The sequence below is a fragment of the Aethalodelphis obliquidens genome, unplaced genomic scaffold, assembly GCF_003676395.1.
Source record: "Aethalodelphis obliquidens isolate GAN/ISIS:26980383/991018 unplaced genomic scaffold, ASM367639v1 scaffold1, whole genome shotgun sequence".
NCBI classification, from domain to species: Eukaryota; Metazoa; Chordata; class Mammalia; order Artiodactyla; family Delphinidae; genus Aethalodelphis; species Aethalodelphis obliquidens.
In genome coordinates this window covers 81,481,249-81,502,972 of record NW_020837945.1, presented here as the reverse complement: position 1 = coordinate 81,502,972, position 21,724 = coordinate 81,481,249, and the positions used below count along the sequence as shown (strand labels likewise).

The window sequence follows — 21,724 nt, the reverse complement described above, 5'->3', positions numbered from 1 at the left end:
AGGTACTGCTTAGATAAGAGCGTGGGTGTAGTGGGCATCTCTGGTGGTCAGCATCTCTAGTATATGAACAGTGAAGGCAGTTCTGTGTGCCTTAGGATTTTGGATGTTGGTTCATTTATAGTAGAGTTTGGTAAACTATGGCCCATGGACCAAATCTGGTCCACCTGCCTGTTTTTGTAAGTAAAGTTTTATTGGACACAGTCATACTCATTCATTTACATACTACTTTTGGCCACTTTTAAACTACAATGCAAGTTGAGAAGATGTGACAAAAACCATAAGACCTGCAAAGCTAAGATATTTACTATCTGATCCTTTTTAGAAAAATTTTGCTAACCTTTGGTTTAGAGGACTATATAAACTCAAGGCAATATTTGTTTACAATTATTAAATCTTCTTTCTGAAACTAGTTTAATATGTATCAGATTACAGTCATCCAGTCTGTAATTCTCTCACTTTTTTTCCTCAGGTGTTCAAAGGGGAAACTTTCTGATACAGAGAAGACACTTGGAATCAGACTAGAAAATGAAGGTGTAAGTAGAAACCCTAGTTAAATTTTATGTCTTTTACTCTTTCACCTGACTTACGTTAAAATTTTGGGCCCATGAAAAATAAGATACGATATACGTTACTTTGATTTCTAATTCCGTTGTTTTCTTTGAAGAAGCAGCAGGCATTGAGGATACACACCTTTGGCTTTCTTCTGAGTTGCAAGATTTTTATCTCTGTGCTAGGGCGACCTTTGTAAGAGAGACTAACTTGCCTCCATCCCAACCCTTATCTGTGTTGCCTGGCTTCTTTTGGAGAATTTTTTAAAACCATACATCTTTAGGGAAAATGGTTGTTCGGCACTTTTCAGATTCAAGATTTCATATTTATTTGAAAATATTACCAATCTTCTGCTTAATTGGATTTTACATTTTCTATATAAGTATCAGAATAAGAAGTGTCCCAATGATCTCCATAGCAATACCAACATTTTAAGTAATAGTGGCAAAGTGTTTACTAAGCACTCCACATCCAAAAGAATTATATTCCTAAACTAAATGCAAACTTGAAGTTTTAGATTATTTCATATTTTAGGTAATAGAAATACCAAAGTTTAGGGAACTGCTTTGTGTTAAGTATCAGTCTGATCAAGATTCTCTTTTCCCATTTGATATCTTCATAAGAACTAGTCTTAAGGCTAAGTCATAGTCTTAAGTCATGATCTTAAGTCCTAAGTCTTAGATTGTTCCCTTCTCTAATGTATTTGTTACCTGGCTAAAGACTACATCCTGCTTCTATCCTTGCTGAACCTGAAGGCATTGCGATCTGGGACCATGTGGAAGGGCCAGCAGCTACTGGTTTCCTAGGACCAGTATACCTGGCAGTTAGCTAGAGTAAAGAGCACTGGCTACGTGTGTTGAGAGTGTAGCTCTAGTCCAATGCTCTATTTCTTTTTTTTTTTTTTTGGTACGCGGGCCTCTCATTGTTGTGGCCTCTCCCGTTGCGGAGCACAGGCTCCGGACACGCAGGCTCAGCAGCCATGGCTCATGGGCCCAGCCGCTCCGCGGCATGTGGGATCTTCCCGGACCGGGGCACGAACCCATGTCCCCTGCATCGGCAGGTGGACTCTCAACCACTGCTCCACCAGGGAAGCCCCCAATGCTCTATTTCTAAATAAATTTCCTAATTTCAGATAAATTTGCCTACCAGATGACTTAAGTTCAGTATTAACAGTTATGTAGAGTCATGATAAGGAAAGATTCTTATCAGAGTTTCTGGGATGCTGGCAAAATTCTGTTTATTGACCTGAATGGTGGTTACATAGGTGTTAATATTACAAAAATTAAGTGGCACATTAATGTTTTGTGCATTTTTCTATAATATATAATTACTTTTTTAAAAGGATGAAGTAGAACAAGTTTACTTGGTATAAGGATAGAAGTGGTTTATTTTGAGTGGTGGGATTATGGGTCATATTTTTTGCTTTTTTAAAGCTTTTCAAAATGTCTTTTAACTATATTATTTTTAATTGAAATAAGAAAACTGAAAATACTTTTCTTGCTACCTCCAGGGAAAACAAATGTTCTGCTTCATGGTTTATAACTGAGGTGTCCTGTTGTGAGCCTTAGGTCTTGAACCATTTTTGTTCCTTCTTCCAAGGACAGGCAGATATGCTTAATCTACTTTACTCATTTGGGGATTTACTAATTCTCTTTTCTTTCAAGATAATGGTGCTGTTTTATATTTCATGTGTTACGTATGTTTATACGTGCAAGTATCAAACATGTCAGTAGAATATGGGAACTTTTTTGATCAGAGGAGGGGACTCCAGCTGGAACCTGACTTATCTGAAGAAGTGTCAGCCCGACTGCGCCTGGGCAGTGGAAGCAATGGCTTACTCAGGAGGAAGATGTCAATACTTGAGACAAAAGAAAAAAATTGCTCAAGCAAAGAGAGGGATAAAAGGACAGATGATCTTCTTGAACTTACAGAGGTATTGTTTCTTGTTTCTTGTGTTGATCAGAGTAAGGGGCATGTTTTTAAATAACCTCAGTTATTTAAGACTTGAGTGAATGTTTTGTTTTGAAGAGTTTCTCCAGGCTAGGGAATGTATGTATGAAGGAAATCATGCCCAAGGGCTGGTCAGTCACTGGCTACACTGATCATTAGTGATCTGTGAAAGTGGCCTAAGGAATTAGATTAATTTCAGCAAATGTGAGTAGACAGGATTGTCACATATCTTGGAATATAATGGGTTCTTTGTAGATTCTTTTTCTAAACTTAAAATATTTTGAGTTACACTGTATGGGTTTGACATTAGGAAGGAGTTCATTGCAGTTCTTTTTTTTTTTTTTTAAACATTTAATTTTATTTGTTTATTTTTGGCCAAGATGCATGGCCTGTGGGATCCCAGTTCCCCAACCAGGGATCGAACCCAGGCCCAGGCAGTGAAAGCACCAAGTCCCAACCACTGGACTGCCAGGGAACTCCCCTTCATTGAGGTTTTTGTTAAGCGATTATGGTTCACTAAAATGTCCCTTTCAATGATTACTGTATTTGAAATGTTTCTGTAAGTAAAAACTTATAGAAAACAAGGAAATGAAGGTAGTTAAAAATTCTCATTTTAAAGGTGAGCCCACATCTTGACTCCTCCATTGTTGTGGTAGTCAGTCCTATTCAGTGAATATTTATTGAGCACTTACTATATGTTGGACATGCAGGTGGAGAGAGAGAGATCCATAAAATTACAAAATTGTGTTTAGTGGGGGGGAGCAGTATTGAAAATATTTGGATGAAATAACTTCTATTTGGTTTATAGATTCAGGCTTATAGCTTAAATATGCATTTCTCTTTGTAATTCTTTAGAATGATGCCATCTATTCAATAAGGTCTCAGTTGCTAGACTGCTGCCTAGTTTTCTAGTTTCTGCTTACTCTGTTCATGTCAAAAGTAGATAGAATGATCTCTTTGATTCCTAATTTTATTACTTTGATGTTTTAAAATAAAAGTTCAGGAGGTAGATAAGGAAAGTATGAAAATGCTTTTATAGTATTGTGAAAGGAGCAAAGGCTAAGGAGTGAGACACTCCGGTGTTCAAATCTTGGCTCTGCCTTTTAATCATTATATGACTTTGACCATGTAACCAAAATTCTCTGAGCTTTACCTCTTCTATAAAATGGTGATAATACTTTCCCCACAAGCAGGGATTAATGGTGTGCTTCAAGCATCTGGTACATGTTTGGCTCATGTATCCCACATGGTAGTGGGATAATTGAGAGTATACTTTAAATATTATTATCAGATTATTGTTTTCAGAAGTTAATAATTGAACTAGCATTTTTTATAACCATTAGTAGTAAGATTGCTTTGTGCTCCTAAATTGAAATTCTTTCCTACTTCAATTTAGTAGGTCTTTGATGATCTGTTTTTCTTAAGGGTCAGGTATTACAGAGATGAAAAGCTTTTTTTTTTTTTTTTTTTTTGCGGTACGTGGGCCTCTCACTGTTGCGGCCCCTCCTGTCGCGGAGCACAGGCCCCGGACGCGCAGGTGCAGTGGCCATGGCCCACGGGCCCAGCTGCTCCACGGCATGTGGGATCTTCCCGGACCGGGGCACGAACCCGTGTCCCCTGAATCGGCAGGCGGACTCCCAACCACTGCACCACCAGGGAAGCCCTGAAAAGCTTTTTTCCATCTCAGACTTTCAGTATCTGATAGTGGTTCCATATTAAAGTAGCAACCTCTGGACTTTGTAATTCAGGACATGGAAAAGGAAATCAGTAATGCTCTAGGCCATGGCCCACAGGATGAGATCCTAAGTAGTGCTTTCAAATTACGAATCACTCGAGGAGATATCCAGACCTTGAAGAACTATCACTGGCTCAATGATGAAGTAAGTTGTCTTTTTTTCCCCCTTTGACTATCATTATGCTTAGTCATTTTCTGTCTGTAACCATAGTGGTTTCTACACAATTAAAAGAGGCTGGTAAAGCAGCTTTAGTTTTTCTAAAACAAAAACATCTTAAACCTTAAAAACATGATTAATTCTGATTGTTTGCTGTCTTTAATTAGCAATGTTTCCCTCTTCTGCATTTGTGCTTTGTTTCATCCACCACTTACTAGTCTTAAGTGAGATTTTTATAAATCCTGGGTGCAAGTGATAAATGGAAGGAAGCAAGCGATACTTTATTTTAGATGAATTCTTATAGGAGCCAGTTTATTTTTTCAATAATAAAGGAATACATTGATCACTGTATGTACACTATGTGATTTTTTTTCTTTATTTCATTTGAGTGATAACTGTAAAATTTGCCCAATTGTCATCTTGTATCCTTATGTATTTAGCTAAAGGTAGCTCTTGGTTCTTGCCAATTTCCCAGTTGGTTCTTTACCCAGCTGCTCAGCCCCTGCATTTTCTCCCTTTGCCTTCCTTCCTCCCCGCTATAACTAGTGACATATAAACACATTCTTGTAAAATTAGCATGTTTCTGTTTCACATTATAAATGTAATATGTTTATTATAGAAAATTTAGAAAATACAGGAAAAGTGAAGGAAAAACATCGTTTGAAAGTGGCACAACTCAAAAGTAAACAAAATACTAATGTTTTGGTGTATTTCCTTCCATTTAATTTTTTTTAATTGAGGTGTAATTTATATATAGTAAAATTCACTTCCAGTTAATATTTTTGCATATTTTGTGTGTGATATAGTTACATATACATTTTCATTGTTGCAGACTTTCTCCTTGAGTTCTTTCTCTTGTCTCTCTTACTCACATGCCTCAAAAGTACAGTCTCATTCCTTCTTAATCCCTCCCATTTTGCACTGATCATTTTTTTTTTAATACATTTATTTTATTTATTTTATTTTTGGCTGCTTTGGGTCTTTGTTGCTGCGTGCGGGCTTTCTCTAGTTGCGGTGAGCGGGGGCTACTCTTTGTTGCGGTGCACTGGCTTCTCACTGCGGTGGCTTCTCTTGTTGCGGAGCACGGGCTCTAGGTTCGTGGGCTTCAGTAGTTGTGGCGTGCAGGCTCAGTAGTTGTGGCACACAGGCTTATTTGCTCTGCGGCTTATGGGATCTTCCCGGACCAGGGATCGAACCGTGTCCCCTGCATTGGCAGGTGGATTCTTAACCACTGCACCACCAGGGAAGTCCCTGCACTGATCATTTTTTGTTTTCCATCTTCTGTCATAGACAGCCCTTTTATCCCCTTCCTTAGTGCCTTCCCTTCCCTCAGCTTATTTTCTAATTCATCCTAATTGAGTTAGGTAGAAATCTAGTTTTGATAATATACTTGCCATATTCTAACATTTACTCTCTTGATATTACAGGTCATTAATTTTTACATGAATCTCCTGGTGGAAAGAAATAAAAAACAAGGGTATCCAGCACTTTATGCATTCAGTACTTTCTTCTATCCAAAATTAAAGTCTGGGGGTTACCAAGCAGTGAAAAGATGGACCAAAGGGGTCAATCTCTTTGAACAGGAACTTATTCTGGTGCCTATTCATCGGAAGGTACATTGGAGCCTGGTGGTAAGTCGAGAGGTTTAATTGTTGGAGTTTGGATAATGACTGTTTTGTTAAATGCAGGCATAGTAACCACCGCTGTAAAGCAAATATCGCAATAAAGAGAGTGACATCAATTTCTTGGTTTCCCAGTGCATATAAAAGTTATGTTTACACTACACTGTAGTCTGTTAAGTCTGCAATAACACTATATCTGAAAAACAATCTACATACCTTAATTAAAAAATACTTATTGCTAAATACTTTTTATGCTAATCATCATCTGAGCCTTCAGTGAGCTGTAATCTTTTCACAATAGCATCAACGGTCACTGATCACAGATCACCATAACAAGTATATTAATAATGAAAAAGTTTGAAATGTTGTGAAGAATTACCAAGATATGACACACAGACATGAAGTGAGCAAACACTGTTAGAAAAATGACGCTGATAGACTTGCTTAATGCAGGGTTGCCACAGACCTTCAATTTGTGAAAAATGCAGTGTCTGCAAAGCACAATGAAATGAAGTGTGCTGGTAATGAAGGCGACTCTTCTGTCTAGTGAGAGTCCTGTAGTATATGTTAAGGGCATACTCTGCAGAGTCCCTTCTTAGTTCTTGAGTTGAACAACTTAGAAAGCTACAAGACAGTCTGTAGTGGAGGACCTTTGATTTTTAATAGGAATTTTAATACACGTGGGTTATTTTATTACTTTTGTTTACGAGATGATAACGGGTTTATTGTAGTAAAGGTATAAAGAAAAAGGCAAAAAAAAAGTCTCATCACTCTGAGAGGACCACTAATGTTTTAAGGAATAAGTTTCTATGCCTTTCTCTAGGAATAGAAAAATATAATTTTATAGACATGGAGCTCATATCATCTGTGATGTTTTATGAAAAATGTGTCTTAGAAATCCATTCATGTTGGTACATATATTTTTTTAAATGCTTATCTTTTTAGAAATAAAATTCTCATTTTTTGTGATGGTTGTTTCTGGATGTTGCATTTTTCCATTATAGGTGATAGACCTAAGAAAAAAGTGTCTTAAATATCTGGATTCTATGGGACAAAAGGGCCACAGGATCTGTGAGATTCTCCTGTAAGTAAAGGCTTAAAAACTTCAGTGTTGCCTCAGTGTGCCCTTTGTTAAGTGGTCTTTCTTTCCATCCTCTGGTGGATGGTAGTCTAATGTGTAGTGAGAGCTGTCTTCCTAGTTGTTCACAACTTGACCTGAATCCATCTTTTTGTCTAAAAATAACCCCAAAATCTGATCTTAACTGAGAAATCTTATTTAATAGCATCACTGAAAACAAGTTTGTCATATGTCATAATGTAAAATATATTTGATGAGAATCCCGTGATTTGAATTAGATTTCTCTGGGATTGATACATTAGTTCTCTGAATTCTTAAGCCCACTCACTGATGTCTCTGTGCTTTCCATGATGGTTTGGTTCATCTCATAGAACCTGGAGGTGATTTTTAAGTTAAAACATGGTTTGTAGGTAACTGTTTTAATAGTAATTGCTAGAAACCTGCCTTTAAAGCATAGCCATCTATTAGCTATGTAAAGTGATGACAAGAATTTCACAGAGAGGAAGCAAATCAGTGAAATAAGTCTATTTTGAAACACTTATGACCACTGGAAGCAATTGCAGGTTCCAGTTTTTAATTTTAGTAAGGATACTTGGATAATTTTAATAAGGATACTTTAGTAAGGAACTCTTGTTGAATGATGTGAAGAAAAGTTAACAATAATTCAGTTCTTTCTTTTTTGATGTTGTTTTAGTGTAAAAGATCCTTTTTATTTATGGGTGTTTATCTTGAATAAAAAATGTAGAGAAGAAATTTTTTTAAATCATAAGATACACCAAATTGTTTATAAAGCAGTTATTTCCTTCTAGTCTTTTCTGCTTAAGATGTATGTAAAATGTGCATACATACATACGTGTGCACATACACATACATATAATCACATACTTACGAATGTTTTCGTTGGAATCATACAGCAAAATTTTGTCTGTTGCTTATAATAGGATACCAAAAAACCATACTTTTATAACATTCATACTTTTCTTTCCCCCCTCTCTCTCTCTTTTTTAATATATGAAGAGTTCAGCTTCTTTGGGTATCTGAGGCCCCCTCCCTTTCCTGATGCCCCTAGTCCAACTTTTCTCAATTTTTTTCATTATCACCTCCCCACTCCAAATTTTTTTTTAATTTAATTTCTCCATGACAAGAGAAAATAGTATTAAGGAAGAGACTTTGTTTGTTGGGTTGAGCTTTACAGGGCTACAAACCATTGAAATATCTAAGATTTTTGCCTTCTAAGAACCAGTTTTCACCTCTCTGGGGGTGATATTGCTGCTCCCGTTGTGAGCGCATGCCCTAGCATATGTAGGTCCCTTTTATGTAGGTTAGGATGAGAACTGAGATGCCTGTGTTAAATTTGATAACCCTCTGGAGATTTGGATAAAATTAAATCACTCTCAATACTTAAGTATATATCACCTAGCAATGAGGAAATTCTCTTACATAACCACAATGCCATTATCACACTTAAGAAAGTTGACAACCACTAATGTGTAATAATATATGATTCATGTTCTGATATCGTCAGGTATCTTTTATAGCTTTTTTTCCTAATCCAGGAAGTCAGTCAGGGTTCATGCATGTAAGTAATGTCTCTTTAGTCTCCCTTAGTTTAGAATAGTCTCCTACATTTTTTTTTGTTTTCCATGGCAGTGCCTTTTCTTTTTAAGACTCCAGGCCAGATGTCTTGTTTTATATCTATTTTTAAGTGAGAAAAAGCAAGTTATAGAATGAAGTACTTTTTTTAATAGAATAAAATGTGTGTTTTAAAATGGGGTGGAGTAGAGAACTAGAAGAACAAACAGCAAACCATTAATAGTAAATATTTCCATAGTGGTTATTATGGGGTCTTTTGCATTTTACATATTATGTTTTAATTTTTAAAATATAACCCTATATAATTTTTGTAATCAGAAAAAACACAAAATAAAATGTAAAAAGCCAAAAACAATCATATTTAAAAAAATCTAACAGAGATGGCTTTGAGAATGGCAGGTCTATTAAACATCACGATGTCTTTGTAGTCATAATGCTAAGTCTCCACAGGGATTCATCAGTATATTCCTTCTTTGCTGTTTTTTCAGTCAGTATTTACAGGATGAAAGTAAGACCAAAAGAAATATTGACCTGAATGTTTTAGAGTGGACCCACTACAGCATGAAGCCACATGTAAGTGGTGATCATCTGTATTTCAAATACTTTGTTGCATTTCCTGTCAGTAGCGTATTATTTAGACTTGGCTTCCTTCCTCCCCTTACTCACTCATCCTTAGGCATGCATTCCCCTGAGGTGTACATCGTTAGAATGATCACTTCTAAATCTTCAGAAATTCATTTAACCAAGTTGTTTGCTTTTAAGCCTTTATCTTGTTTCTTAAACTATAAATGTTAAATATCTGCATGTCTCAAAAAATTGAGAAAAAAACACAACACAATAAATGCAAGCCAGCTACTTTTCTTGGTTGGCATTAATGGAAATTTTAAAGCTCCTGTTCAAAACTTATCTGAGAAATTTGTATATTTAGATCTTAAGCGTCCAATGCTGTGAGTCCTCAACAGTCAGGTGTGCTATTTGTGAATGTGCTTTGGATCTTGCCAGATTTGAATCTCATTCAGGGTCTAAAAATGCATATATCTGGGACTTCCCTAGTGGCGCAGTGGTTAAGAATCCTCCTGCCAATGCAGGGAACACGGGTTCGAGCCTTGGTCCGGGAAGATCCCACATGCCGCGGAGCAACTAAGCCCATGCACCACAACTACTGAAGCCTGAGCACTTAGAGCATATACTCCACAACAAGAGAAGGCACCACAGTGAAAAGGCTGCGCACTGCAACGAAGAGTAGCACCCGCTCGTTGCAACTAGAGAAAGCCTGCTTGCAGAAACAAAGACCCAATGCAGCCAAAAAATAATTAATTAAAAAACGCAGGGCTTCCCTGGTGGCGTGGTGGTTGAGAGTCTGCCTGCCGATACAGGGGACACGGGTTCGTGCCCCGGTCCGGGAGGATCCCACCTGCCGCGGAGCGGCTGGGCCCGTGAACCATGGCCGCTGAGCCTGCGCCTCCGGAGCCTGTGCTCCGCAGCGGGAGAGGCCACAACAGTGAGAGGCCCACGTACCGGGAAAAAAAATAAAATAAAATAAAAGCTTACATCTTTTAGCCCTAATGGCTCCTTTTCTTTAAAAAAAAAAAAAAAAAATTTATTTATTTATTGAGCAGTGTTGGGTCTTAGTTGCGTCACGTGGGATCTTTATTGCCGCGTGCTGGATCTTTTTTTTTTTTTTTTCCCCACAGTTTACCCTTCCCCCTCCCCATATCCTCAAGTCCATTCTCTAGTAAGTCTGTGTCTTTATTCCTGTTTCACCCCTAGGTTCTTCATGACATTTCTTTTCCTTAAATTCCATATATATGTGTTAGCATACGGTATTTGTCTCTCTCTTTCTGACTTACTTCACTCTGTATGACAGACTCTAGGTCTATCCACCTCATTACAAATAGCTCAATTTCGTTTCTTTTTATGGCTGAGTAATATTCCATTGTATATATGTGCCACATCTTTATCCATTCATCTGATGATGGACACTTAGGTTGTTTCCACCTCCGGGCTATTGTAAATAGAGCTGCAGTGAACATTTTGGTACATGACTCTTTTTGAATTATGGTTTTCTCAGGGTATATGCCCAATAGTGGGATTGCTGGGTCATATGGTAGTTCTATTTGTAGTTTTTTAAGGAACCTCCATACTGTTCTCCACAGTGGCTGTATCAATTTACATTCCCACCAAGAGGGTTCCCTTTTCTCCACACCCTCTCCAGCATTTATTGTTTTTAGGTTTTTTGATGATGGCCATTCTGACTGGTGTGAGATGATATCTCGTTGTAGTTTTGATTTGCATTTCTCTAATGATTAGTGATGTTGAGCATTCTTTCATGTGTTTGTTGGCAGTCTGTATATCTTCTTTGGAGAAATGTCTATTTAGGTCTTCTGCCCATTTTTGGATTGGGTTGTTTGTTTTTTTGTTATTAAGCTGCATGAGCTGCTTATAAATTTTGGAGATTAATCCTTTGTCAGTTGCTTCATTTGCAAATATTTTCTCCCATTCTGAGGGTTGTCTTTTGGTGTTGTTTATGGTTTCCTTTGCTGTGCAAAAGCTTTTAAGTTTCATTAGGTCCCATTTATTTTTGTTTTTATTTCCATTTCTCTAGGAGGTGGGTCAAAAAGGACCTTGCTGTGATTTATGTCATAGAGTGTCCTGCCTATGTTTTCCTCTAAGAGTTTGATAGTTTCTGGCCTTACATTTAGGTCTTTAATCCATTTTGAGTTTATTTTTGTGTATGGTGTTAGGGAGTGATCTAACCTCATACTTTTACATGTAGCTGTCCAGTTTTCCCAGCACCACTTATTGAAGAGGCTGTCCTTTCTCCACTGTACATTCCTGCCTCCTTTATCAAAGATAAGGTGACCATATGTGCGTGGGTTTATCTCTGGGCTTTCTATCCTGTTCCATTGATCTATATTTCTGTTTTTGTGCCAGTACCATACTGTCTTGATTACTGTAGCTTTGTAGTATAGTCTGAAGTCAGGAAGCCTGATTCCTCCAGCTCCGTTTTTCGTTCTCAAGATTGCTTTGGCTATTCGGGGTCTTTTGTGTTTCCATACAAATTGTGAAATTTTTTGTTCTAGTTCTGTGAAAAATGCCAGTGGTAGTTTGATAGGGATTGCATTGAATCTGTAGATTGCTTTGGGTAGTAGAGTCATTTTCACAATGTTGATTCTTCCAATCCAAAAACATGGTATATCTCTCCATCTATTTGTATCATCTTTAATTTCTTTCATCAGTGTCTTATAATTTTCTGCATGCAGGTCTTTTGTCTCCTTAGGTAGGTTTATTCCTAGATATTTTATTCTTTTTGTTGCAATGGTAAATGGGAGTGTTTTCTTGATTTCACTTTCAGATTTTTCATCCTTAGTGTATAGGAATGCCAGAGATATCTGTGCATTAATTTTGTATCCTGTTACTTTACCAAATTCATTGATTAGCTCTAGTAGTTTTCTGGTAGCATCTTTAGGATTCTCTATGTATAGTATCATGTCATCTGCAAGTAGTGACATCTTTACTTCTTCTTTTCCGATTTGGATTCCTTTTATTTCCTTTTCTTCTCTGATTGCTGTGGCTAAAACTTCCAAAACTATGTTGAATAAGAGTGGTGAGAGTGGGCAACCTTGTCTTGTTCCTGATCTTAGTGGAAATGCTTTCAGTTTTTCACCATTGAGGATGATGCTGGCTGTGGGTTTGTCATATATGGCCTTTATTATGTTGAGGAAAGTTCCCTCTATGCCTACTTTCTGCAGGGTTTTTATCATAAATGGGTGTTGAATTTTGTCAAAAGCTTTCTCTGCATCTATAGAGATGATCATATGGTTTTTCTTCTTCAATTTGTTAATATGGTGTATCACGTTGATTGATTTGCGTATACTGAAGAATCCTTGCATTCCTGGAATAAACCCCACTTGATCATGGTGTATGATCCGTTTAATGTGCTGTTGGATTCTGTTTGCTAGTATTTTGTTGAGAATTTTTGCATCTATGTTCATCAGTGATATTGGCCTGTAGTTTTCTTTCTTTGTGACATCCTTGTCTGATTTTGGTATCAGGGTGATGGTGGCCTCGTAGAATGAGTTGGGGAGTGTTCCTCCCTCTGCTATATTTTGGAAGAGTTTGATAGCTTGATAGTTTGATAGCTCTTCTCTAAATGTTTGGTAGAATTCGCCTGTGAAGCCATCTGGTCCTGGGCTTTTGTTTGTTGGAAGATTTTTAATCACAGTTTCAATTTCAGTGTTTGTGATTGGTCTGTTCATATTTTCTATTTCTTCCTGATTCAGTCTTGGCAGGTTGTGCCTTTCTAAGAATTTGTCCATTTCTTCCAGGTTGTCCATTTTATTGGCATAGAGTTGTTTGTAGTACTCTCTCATGATCTTTTGTTTCTGCAGTGTCAGTTGTTACTTCTCCTTTTTCATTTCTAATTCTATTGGTTTGAGTCTTCCCCCTTTTTTTCTTGATGAGTCTGGCTAATGGTTTATCAATTTTGTTTATCCTTTCAAAGAACCAGCTTTTAGTTTTATTGATCTTTGCTATTGTTTCCTTCATTTCTTTTTCATATATTTCTGATCTGATTTTTATGATTTCTTTCCTTCTGCTAACTTTGGGGTTTTTTTGTTGTTCTTTCTCTAATTGCTTTAGGTGCAAGGTTAGGTTGTTTATTCGAGATGTTTCCTGTTTCTTAAGGTAGGATTGTATTGCTATAAACTTCCCTCTTAGAACTGCTTTTGCTGCATCCCATAGATTTTGAGTCGTTGTGTCTCCATTGTCATTTGTTTCTAGGTATTTTTTGATTTCCTCTTTGATTTCTTCAGTGATCACTTTGTTATTAAGTAGTGTATTGTTTAGCCTCCATGTGTTTGTATTTTTTACAGATCTTTTCCTGTAATTGATATCTAGTCTCATAGCATTGTGGTCCAAAAAGATACTTGATACAATTTCAATTTTCTTAAATTTACCAAGGCTTGATTTGTGACCCAAGATATGATCTATCCTGGAGAATGTTCCATGAGCACTTCAGAAAAATGTGTATTCTGTTGTTTTTGGATGGAATGTCCTATAAATATCAATTAAGTCCATCTTGTTTAATGTATCATTTAAAGCTTGTGTTTCCTTATTTATTTTCATTTTGGATGATCTGTCCATGGGTGAAAGTGGGGTGTTAAAGTCCCCTACTATGAATGTGTTACTATCGATTTCCCCTTTTATGGCTGTTAGTATTTGCCTTATGTATTGAGGTGCTCCTATGTTGGGTGCATAAATATTTACAATTGTTATGTCTTCTTGGATCGATCCCTTGATCATTATGTAGTGTTCTTCTTTGTCTCTTCTAATAGTCTTTATTTTAAAGTCTATTTTGTCTGATATGAGAATTGCTACTCCAGCTTTTTTTGGTTTCCATTTGCATGAAATACCTTTTTCCATCCCCTTACTTTCAGTCTGTATGTGTCTCTAGGTCTGAAGTGGGTCTCTTGTAGACAGCAGATACATGTGTCTTGTTTTTGTATCCATTCAGCCATTCTGTGTCTTTTGGTGGGAGCATTTAGTCCATTTACATTTAAGGTAATTATCGATATGTATGTTCCCTTTCCCATTTTCGTAATTGTTTTGGGTTTGTTATTGTAGGTCTTTTCCTTCTCTTGTGTTTCTTGCCTAGAGAAGTTTCTTTAGCAGTTGTTGTAGAGCTGGTTTGGTGGTGCTGAACTCTCTCAGCTTTTGCTTGTCTGTAAAGGTTTTAATTTCTCCATCAAATCTGAATGAGATCCTTGCTGGGTAGAGTAATCTTGGTTGCAGGTTTTTCTCCTTCATCACTTTCAATATGTCCTGCCACTCCCTTCTGGCTTGCAGAGTTTCTGCTGAAAGATCAGCTGTTAACCTTATGGGGATTCCCTTGTGTGTTATTTGTTGTTTTTCCCTTGCTGCTTTTAATATGTTTTCTTTGTATTTAATTTTTGACAGTTTGATTAATATGTGTCTTGGCGTATTTCTCCTTGGATTTATCCTGTATGGGACTCTCTGTGCTTCCTGGACTTGATTAACTATTTCCTTTCCCATATTAGGGAAGTTTTCAACTATAATCTCTTCAAATATTTTCTCAGTCCCTTTCTTTTTTTCTTCTTCTTCTGGAACCCCTATAATTCGCATGTTGGTGCGTTTAATGTTGTCCCAGAGGTCTCTGAGACTGTCCTCAGTTCTTTTCATTCTTTTTTCTTTATTCTGCTCTGCATTAGTTATTTCCACTATTTTATCTTCCAGGTCACTTATCCGTTCTTCTGTCTCAGTTATTCTGCTATTGATCCCATCTAGAGTATTTTTCATTTCATTTATTGTGTTGTTCATCATTGATTGTTTCGTCTTTAGTTCTTCTAGGTCCTTGTTAAATGTTTCTTGCATTTTGTCTATTCTGTTTCCAAGATTTTGGACCATCTTTACTATCATTATTCTGAATTCTTTTTCAGGTAGACTGCCTATTTCCTCTTCATTTGTTAGGTCTGGTGGGTTTTTATCTTGCTCCTTCATCTGCTGTGTGTTTTTCTGTCTTTTCATTTTGCTTATCTTACTGTGTTTGGGGTCTCCTTTTTGCAGGCTGCAGGTTCGTAGTTCCTGTTGTTTTTGGTGTCTGTCCCCAGTGGCTAAGGTTGGTTCAGTGGGTTGTGTAGGCTTCCTGGTGGAGGGTACTAGTGCCTGTGTTCTGGTGGATGAGGCTGGATCTTGTCTTTCTGGTGGGCAGGTCCACGTCTGGTGGTTTGTTTTGGGGTGTCTGTAGACTTATTATGATTTTGGGAAGCCTCTCTGCTAATGGGTGGGGTTATGTTCCTGTCTTCCTAGTTGTTTGGCATAGGATGTCCAGCACTGTAGCTTGCTGGTCGTTGAGTGAAGCTGTGTGTTGGTGTTGAGATGGAGATCTTTGGGAGATTTTCGCCGTTTGATATTATGTGCAGCTGGGAGGCGTCTTGTGGACCAGTGTCCTGAAGTTGGCTCTCCCACTTCAGAGGCACAGCACTAACTCCTGGCTGCACCATGAAGAGCCTTTCATCCACACGGCTCAGAAGAAAAGGGAGAAAAAGTAGAAAGAAAGAATTAGTAGAAGTAGAAAGAAAGAAAGAAAGGAGGGAGGGAGGGAGGGAGGGAGCAAGGAAGGAAGGAGGGAAGGCAGGAAAAAAAGAAGACAAAGTAAAATAAAGTAAGATAAAATATAATGAAGTTATTAAAATAAAAAAATAATTATTAAGAGGAAAAAAAACCAAAAAAATGGATGGGTAGAACCCAGAACAAATGGTGGAAGCAAAGCTATACAGACAAAATCTTCCACACAAGCATACACATACACACTCAGAAAAAGAGGAAAAGAGGAAAAAATCATAAATCTTGCTCTCAAAGTCCACCTCCTCAATTTGGGATGATTCGTTGTCTATTCATGTATTCCACTGATGCAGGGTACATCAAGTTGATTGTGGAGCTTTAATCCACTGCTCCTGAGGCGGCTGGGAGAGATTTCCCTTTCTCTACTTTGTTCTCACAGCTCCCGGGGCTCAGCTTTGGATTTGGCCCTGCCTCTGTGCGTAGGTCGCCGGAGGGCGTCTGTTCTTTGCTCAAACAGGACGGGGTTAAAGGAGCCGCTGATTCGGAGGCTCTGTCTCACTCAGGCCGGGGGTGGGGGGTACGGAGGGGCACGGAGTGCAGGGCGAGCCTGCAGCGGCAGAGGCCGGAGTGACGTTGCGCCAGCCTGAGGCGTGCTGTGCGTTCTCCTGGGGGAGTTGTCCCTGGATCCCGGGACCCTGGCAGTGGCGGGCTGCACAGGCTCCCCGGAAGGGGGGTGTGGATAGTGACCTGTGTTTGCACACACGCTTCTTGGTGGCGGCAGCAGCAGTCTTAGCGTCTCATGTCTGTCTCGGGGGTCCGCACCTTTAGCCGTGGCTCGCGCCTGTCTCTGGAGCTCCTTTAAGCAGCGTTCTTAATCTCCTCTCCTTGCGCACCAGGAAATAAAGAGGGAAGAAAAAGTCTCTTGCCTCTTCGGCAGGTCCAGACTTTTGCCTGGACTCCCTCCCGGCTAGCCGCGGTGCACTAACGCTCTGCAGGCTGTGTTCACGCCGCCAACCCCAGTCCTCTCCCGGCGCTCCGACCGAAACCGAAACCCAAACCCAAGCCTCAGCTCGCAGCCCCGCCCGCCCCGGCGGGTGAGCAGACAAGCCTCTCGGGTTGGTGAGTGCTGGTCGGCAGCGATCCTCTGTGCTGGAATCTCCTCGCTTTGCCCTCCGCACCCCTGTGGCTGCGCTCTCCTCCGCAGCTCCGAAACTCCCCCCCCCCCGCCACCCGCAGTCTCCGCCCGCGAAGGGGCTTCCTAGTGTGTGGTCACTTTTCCTCCTTCACAGCTCCCTCCCGCTGGTGCAGGACCCATCCCTATCCTTTTGTCTCTGTTTATTCTTTTTTCTTTTGCCCTACCCAGGTACGTGGGGGGGTTTCTTGCCTTTAGGGAGGTCTGAGGTCTTCTGCCAGCGTTCAGTAGGTGTTCTGTAGGAGTTGTTCCACGTGTAGATAGATGTATTTCTGGTGTATCTGTGGGGAGGAAGGTGATCTCCACGTCTTACTCTTCCGCCATCTTCCCGGAAGTCTCCTGCTGGATCTTTAGTTGCGGCAAGTGGGATCTTTTGTTGCAGCATGTGAACTCTTTTTTTTTTTTTTTTTTTTTTTGCGGTACGCGGGCCTCTCACTGTTGTGACCTCTCCCGTTGCGGACAGGCTCCGGACGCGCAGGCTCAGCGGCCACGGCTCACGGGCCCAGCCGCTCCGTGGCATGTGGGATCTTCCCGGACCGGGGCACGAACCCGTGTCCCCTGCATCGGCAGGCGGACTCTCAACCACTGCGCCACCAGGGAAGCCCGTGTGAACTCTTAGTTGCGGCATGTGGGATCTAGTTCCCGGACCAGGGTTTGAACCCATGCCCCCTGCATTGGGAGCATGGAGTCTTTGCCACTGGACCGCCAGGGAAGTCCCCTAATGGCTCCTTTTTAAAGTAAGCTACATGAGTTCAATTTTAGCCCTCACCTCTATATAATGGCTTGACTATCTTTATCCAAAAGCATTTTCATTTCTAAGCTGAATAATTAGAAGAGTAAGTGTTGAGATTTCCTGAGGAAAGCACAGATAAAAGAAGAGTTTGTTAGGATGAGTAACTGTGTTCTGGAATGGGAAATGTAATAAAGAAGACAAATTCTCTTCATCTGTGTGGTGGAGTCTAAAGTTCTTTCCACTCTGTGATAGATGCTGGGCTCAGGAGAGAAGTTCGAGGTACCTACCATATGTATGGGTGGTGTGCATTTTCAATCTTTTCCTTTTTACAATAATCATGTGTATTTTTTTGAATAAAAATTGAGTTAATAAAAATAAATAAAAATTGTCATCTAGTATGTTTTCCAGCAGTGGAATTAGACTCTCTTACTCCCCTTATAACTGACAGCCAAAGTGTGTAAGGGACTGGCCAAGATTAGTGCAACACGGGCTTGGGGAATGTGTGAGTTTACTTCACCTGGGCTTGGAATCCACCACCTTTGGTTTATGGTGCCTTTAAGTGCTGCTTGCAAGCAGTAGTGGTTTTTTTTTTCAGGACAGAACTGAACATCATGGCAAGATTTCCTAACTGGTTAAACCCTATAAAGAGTCTTTTTTCTCTCTCCTGCTTGCAGCTGTGGGGGTCCAAAGCAGTAGTCTTAGTTTTCCGGCTAGGGAAGACAAGTCAGACTCTGCAGTATGGAAATAGGTTAGTTGTATTGTAAGCATATCTCTGGTTGAACCACACTTAGCCATTTTCAAAATTTATGAATGCCTTTGAAACAATTCTGACTAGAATTCCTGTTCCTGGTAATAAACCTTCTTTCAGTTTGCTTTATATGAGAGCTGAGAGATTGAACTCTCACTTTGCTTTTCTCTTTCCTTCTAAAAATTTTCCATGAGGCTCACATACTCCATGTCATGGGTTGCGTTTTTATGCCACATAAAGACTAATTGTGTTTGTGTTTGTGTGTTCGTGTAATACCAGATTTAACATTTACCTTTATAATATTGTTTGTCCACAGTAATATTTAGAAAAAGTCAAAGGAGTTTGTATTTGATGAAATTTCACCCCTTCCTCTCTTCTTCTTTTGTAATTTTAGGAGATTCCTCAACAGTTGAATGGGAGTGATTGTGGAATGTTTACTTGTAAATATGCAGATTATATCTCTAGGGACAAACCTATCACATTTACTCAGGTGAGTGGAGACCCCTCCTCATCCTTTTACTTGTTATTAAACAAGATAAACTCAGAGCATGTTACCAGTGCCTGGCACACATTAAGCTGTTAATAATGGTAGTTGTGCTACTATTATTGCTGTAAACCTTGGCCATAGCCCTACTCTTGGTAGTATCAGGGTTTGTCACTGTATCTGCTCTCACGTTTATCCTAGTCTTTGGTGACCAGTGGGGCAATTTGCATCTCTCTGAACTCCAGTGTTCACTGGTTCTTGAGTGTTACTAATATTTTTAGCCAAAGAAGGAGGCACATCAGAATATGTAACAGCATGGGGAAATCAGGCCTTGTGAGAACTTAAGCTGCAGGTCTAAGATGTAACTATGAATGCTGATTTTCCCTTCTGTTCTGATTATTTTTGGTTCTCCATAGCTCTGCATTTGAGTGGAAATTCAAATATGTTGAGAACTCTTGAGTATTTATGTTTGTAATAGTGGATTCTCAGTCTTTTTACAACCAAGGACAACCTCCTTTAAAAAATAGTTTGCTTTAACAGACCTCATTTTGATAGCTACCAAATTGTACATATTGAATAGTAGGACTAATAATAACCCCATTCTAAGCTTTTGAACAACATGAACTAACTAGGGCTCCCATGCTGAATTAATAAAATTGGTTAGCTTCAGCAGTTTTACTAAGAATAAATATGTAATTTTTTACTACAAGTTTTGAGCTATTTAAAATAATTTATGAATCCATGTGTTAAGACTTTTTAGGCCTCTTCACACTAGTTTATAGTAAAATGGTATATCCAACTATTTATAAGGAAACTCCAGGAGTACCTCAAGGGTATCTGATTTCATCGAAAAGAGTTACAGGTGATTTTGGATTTGTCTTGCATGTTGTTGCTTTGAAAATTGGACCATGTAGTGATTATCATCAGTTAAAGCAGAATAATATATTAAGAAAAGCCTCTAATTCTTTGATGCTTCTAAAGAAGGAGTTATTTATTCTCTGAACCTAATCACATGAGATTTGAAGGGGGGATGTTGCTATTTGAACAGAATTGGCCATGGACAACATTTGGTATAGCACAGAGTAATTTGCGGGTTTGTTTTTTTCTTTATTTAAATAGACTTCATGTTTTTCTCATAAGAGAGCAGAATATGTTAATTTTAGAATGTTTTGAAATACAGGTAAGTAGAAAAGTTACTTTTTGTGCCGCCACTTAGCTATTTCCCTTTTTGGTACACGTTTTTGTTATGAAGTTGTTGTTGGACTCTATTGTATAATTCTGCATCCTGCTTTGATTTTCCTTAACACGTAAAAATGCTTATGATACATATAATAATACAAATAACCTCCTTTTTTTATGGCTTTGTAAGTCTGTACCATGATGTGGAAAAGTCAAGGCTTACACAATGGACATTGACATCCTACTTTATTTACATGCTACAACTAAAGGTTGTTGACGCTGGGCACTTTCACGTGTGATGTATGTGTTACTTGTGGATTCTCTGCAGCACCAGATGCCTCTGTTCCGGAAGAAGATGGTGTGGGAAATCCTTCATCAGCAGTTGCTGTGAGAACACCCTGCCGCAGTCCCTCCCGCTGCTGGTGGTTCTTTCACAGATGGACGTTTCCATATACCTCATGCATTGTGGGTTAAAAAGTCCCTGCATCACCTCTGTTCTCTCACAGGTACTGAGCTGTTAGAAGTGCATGAAGGCCCCTCTCTGCACCCTAGTCCTGACTTGGTGTGTGGAGGGCTGCTTGCAACCCTGTTTATAAGGCCATGCCTGCTCAGAGCCCTGGACTATCAACCCACACAAGAACAAACGCTAATTAATACTTTTTTAAGATTTTTTTTTTTCCCTGTGAATGTGGGAAATGCAGGATTTATTCTATGATTTTTCTGTGTGTTTGTTCATGTGTATTCATTCACTCACTCATTTGCAAACATAATGGGCAGTGGCTGTTTTCTGCTGCTCTTTTGAAGTTAACTCTAAATTTCTCATTTGAACTATTTATTTCTGAAAGGAATGTTAAGCTGCCCCTGCTGAAGATCAGGAGGGAAATCAGTGGGGGGCGGAAGGGTTAATTAACTTCTCTAGCTGGAGCAGTAACTGCCAACTTGAAGCAGGAGGTCTTCTTTCTTTTGAGGCTTGAAAATGCCAGGAGAAGCGCTGTGGTGTAGGGCTTTGGTTGCCTTTCAGAGGAAGTTCCACACTACAGCATTGGCACGGTGTCGTGGAAAAGTGGAACTGTGGCCAAGGAACTCTGGCTATCCAAGTGTCTTCAGAAGAGTGTCATGGTCATCCTAAAGAGACTTCCCTTTCTGGAAATGAGGTGACTTAGCTACTCTTAAAACTGGATTTGAAGTCACTGTAAACCCTAAATCTTCATTTTCATCCCAGATCTGGTTGAGTATAAGCCTCAGATATGTAAGGGCTGGCCTGAGCTGTTTATTTCAAAAGATACTATTCAGTTTAAAGCTATTTTCCTCAAAGTTTTTTTTTCTATATATAAAGCCAAAATTAAGTTTTGTACTCATTAGTATTTACATCTCCCCATTCCACCGCCACTGAAACCTGTGCAAGAAAATTTAGTACTTGGCTCTGAGGTTGCCAGTTATACAGTAGTCTATTTTGCCTATGAAAGTTTGTATTTAACTGTTTTGTTCATTAAAAACCTTACAGTGGTTATGCATATTTAATTTCAGAAAGTTTAGAGTTGGTCAGAACATATTTTGCAAGATCTAGTGCCTAGTGTTGCTTTTCTGATGTAATAAAAGGTTGTCTGGCAGAACCTGAAAA

The 21,724-nt window shown here is 39.0% G+C and overlaps 1 protein-coding gene across 4 annotated transcripts in view; it reads left to right on the top strand.

The window, feature by feature from the left end:
• SENP2 (SUMO specific peptidase 2) overlaps nt 1–21,724 on the top strand; it is a 40,449-nt gene extending 18,725 nt beyond the window's left edge. For all 4 annotated transcript variants that reach the window (XM_027109689.1, XM_027109698.1, XM_027109719.1 and 1 more), the window contains 8 exons: nt 470–533; nt 2,306–2,482; nt 4,248–4,379; nt 5,819–6,022; nt 7,018–7,097; nt 9,173–9,257; nt 18,835–18,930; nt 20,432–21,724. In XM_027109689.1, the coding sequence (XP_026965490.1) occupies nt 470–533; nt 2,306–2,482; nt 4,248–4,379; nt 5,819–6,022; nt 7,018–7,097; nt 9,173–9,257; nt 18,835–18,930; nt 20,432–20,494 (901 nt within the window). In that variant the 3' untranslated portion in view covers nt 20,495–21,724. The remainder of the gene's footprint in view (nt 1–469; nt 534–2,305; nt 2,483–4,247; nt 4,380–5,818; nt 6,023–7,017; nt 7,098–9,172; nt 9,258–18,834; nt 18,931–20,431) is intronic.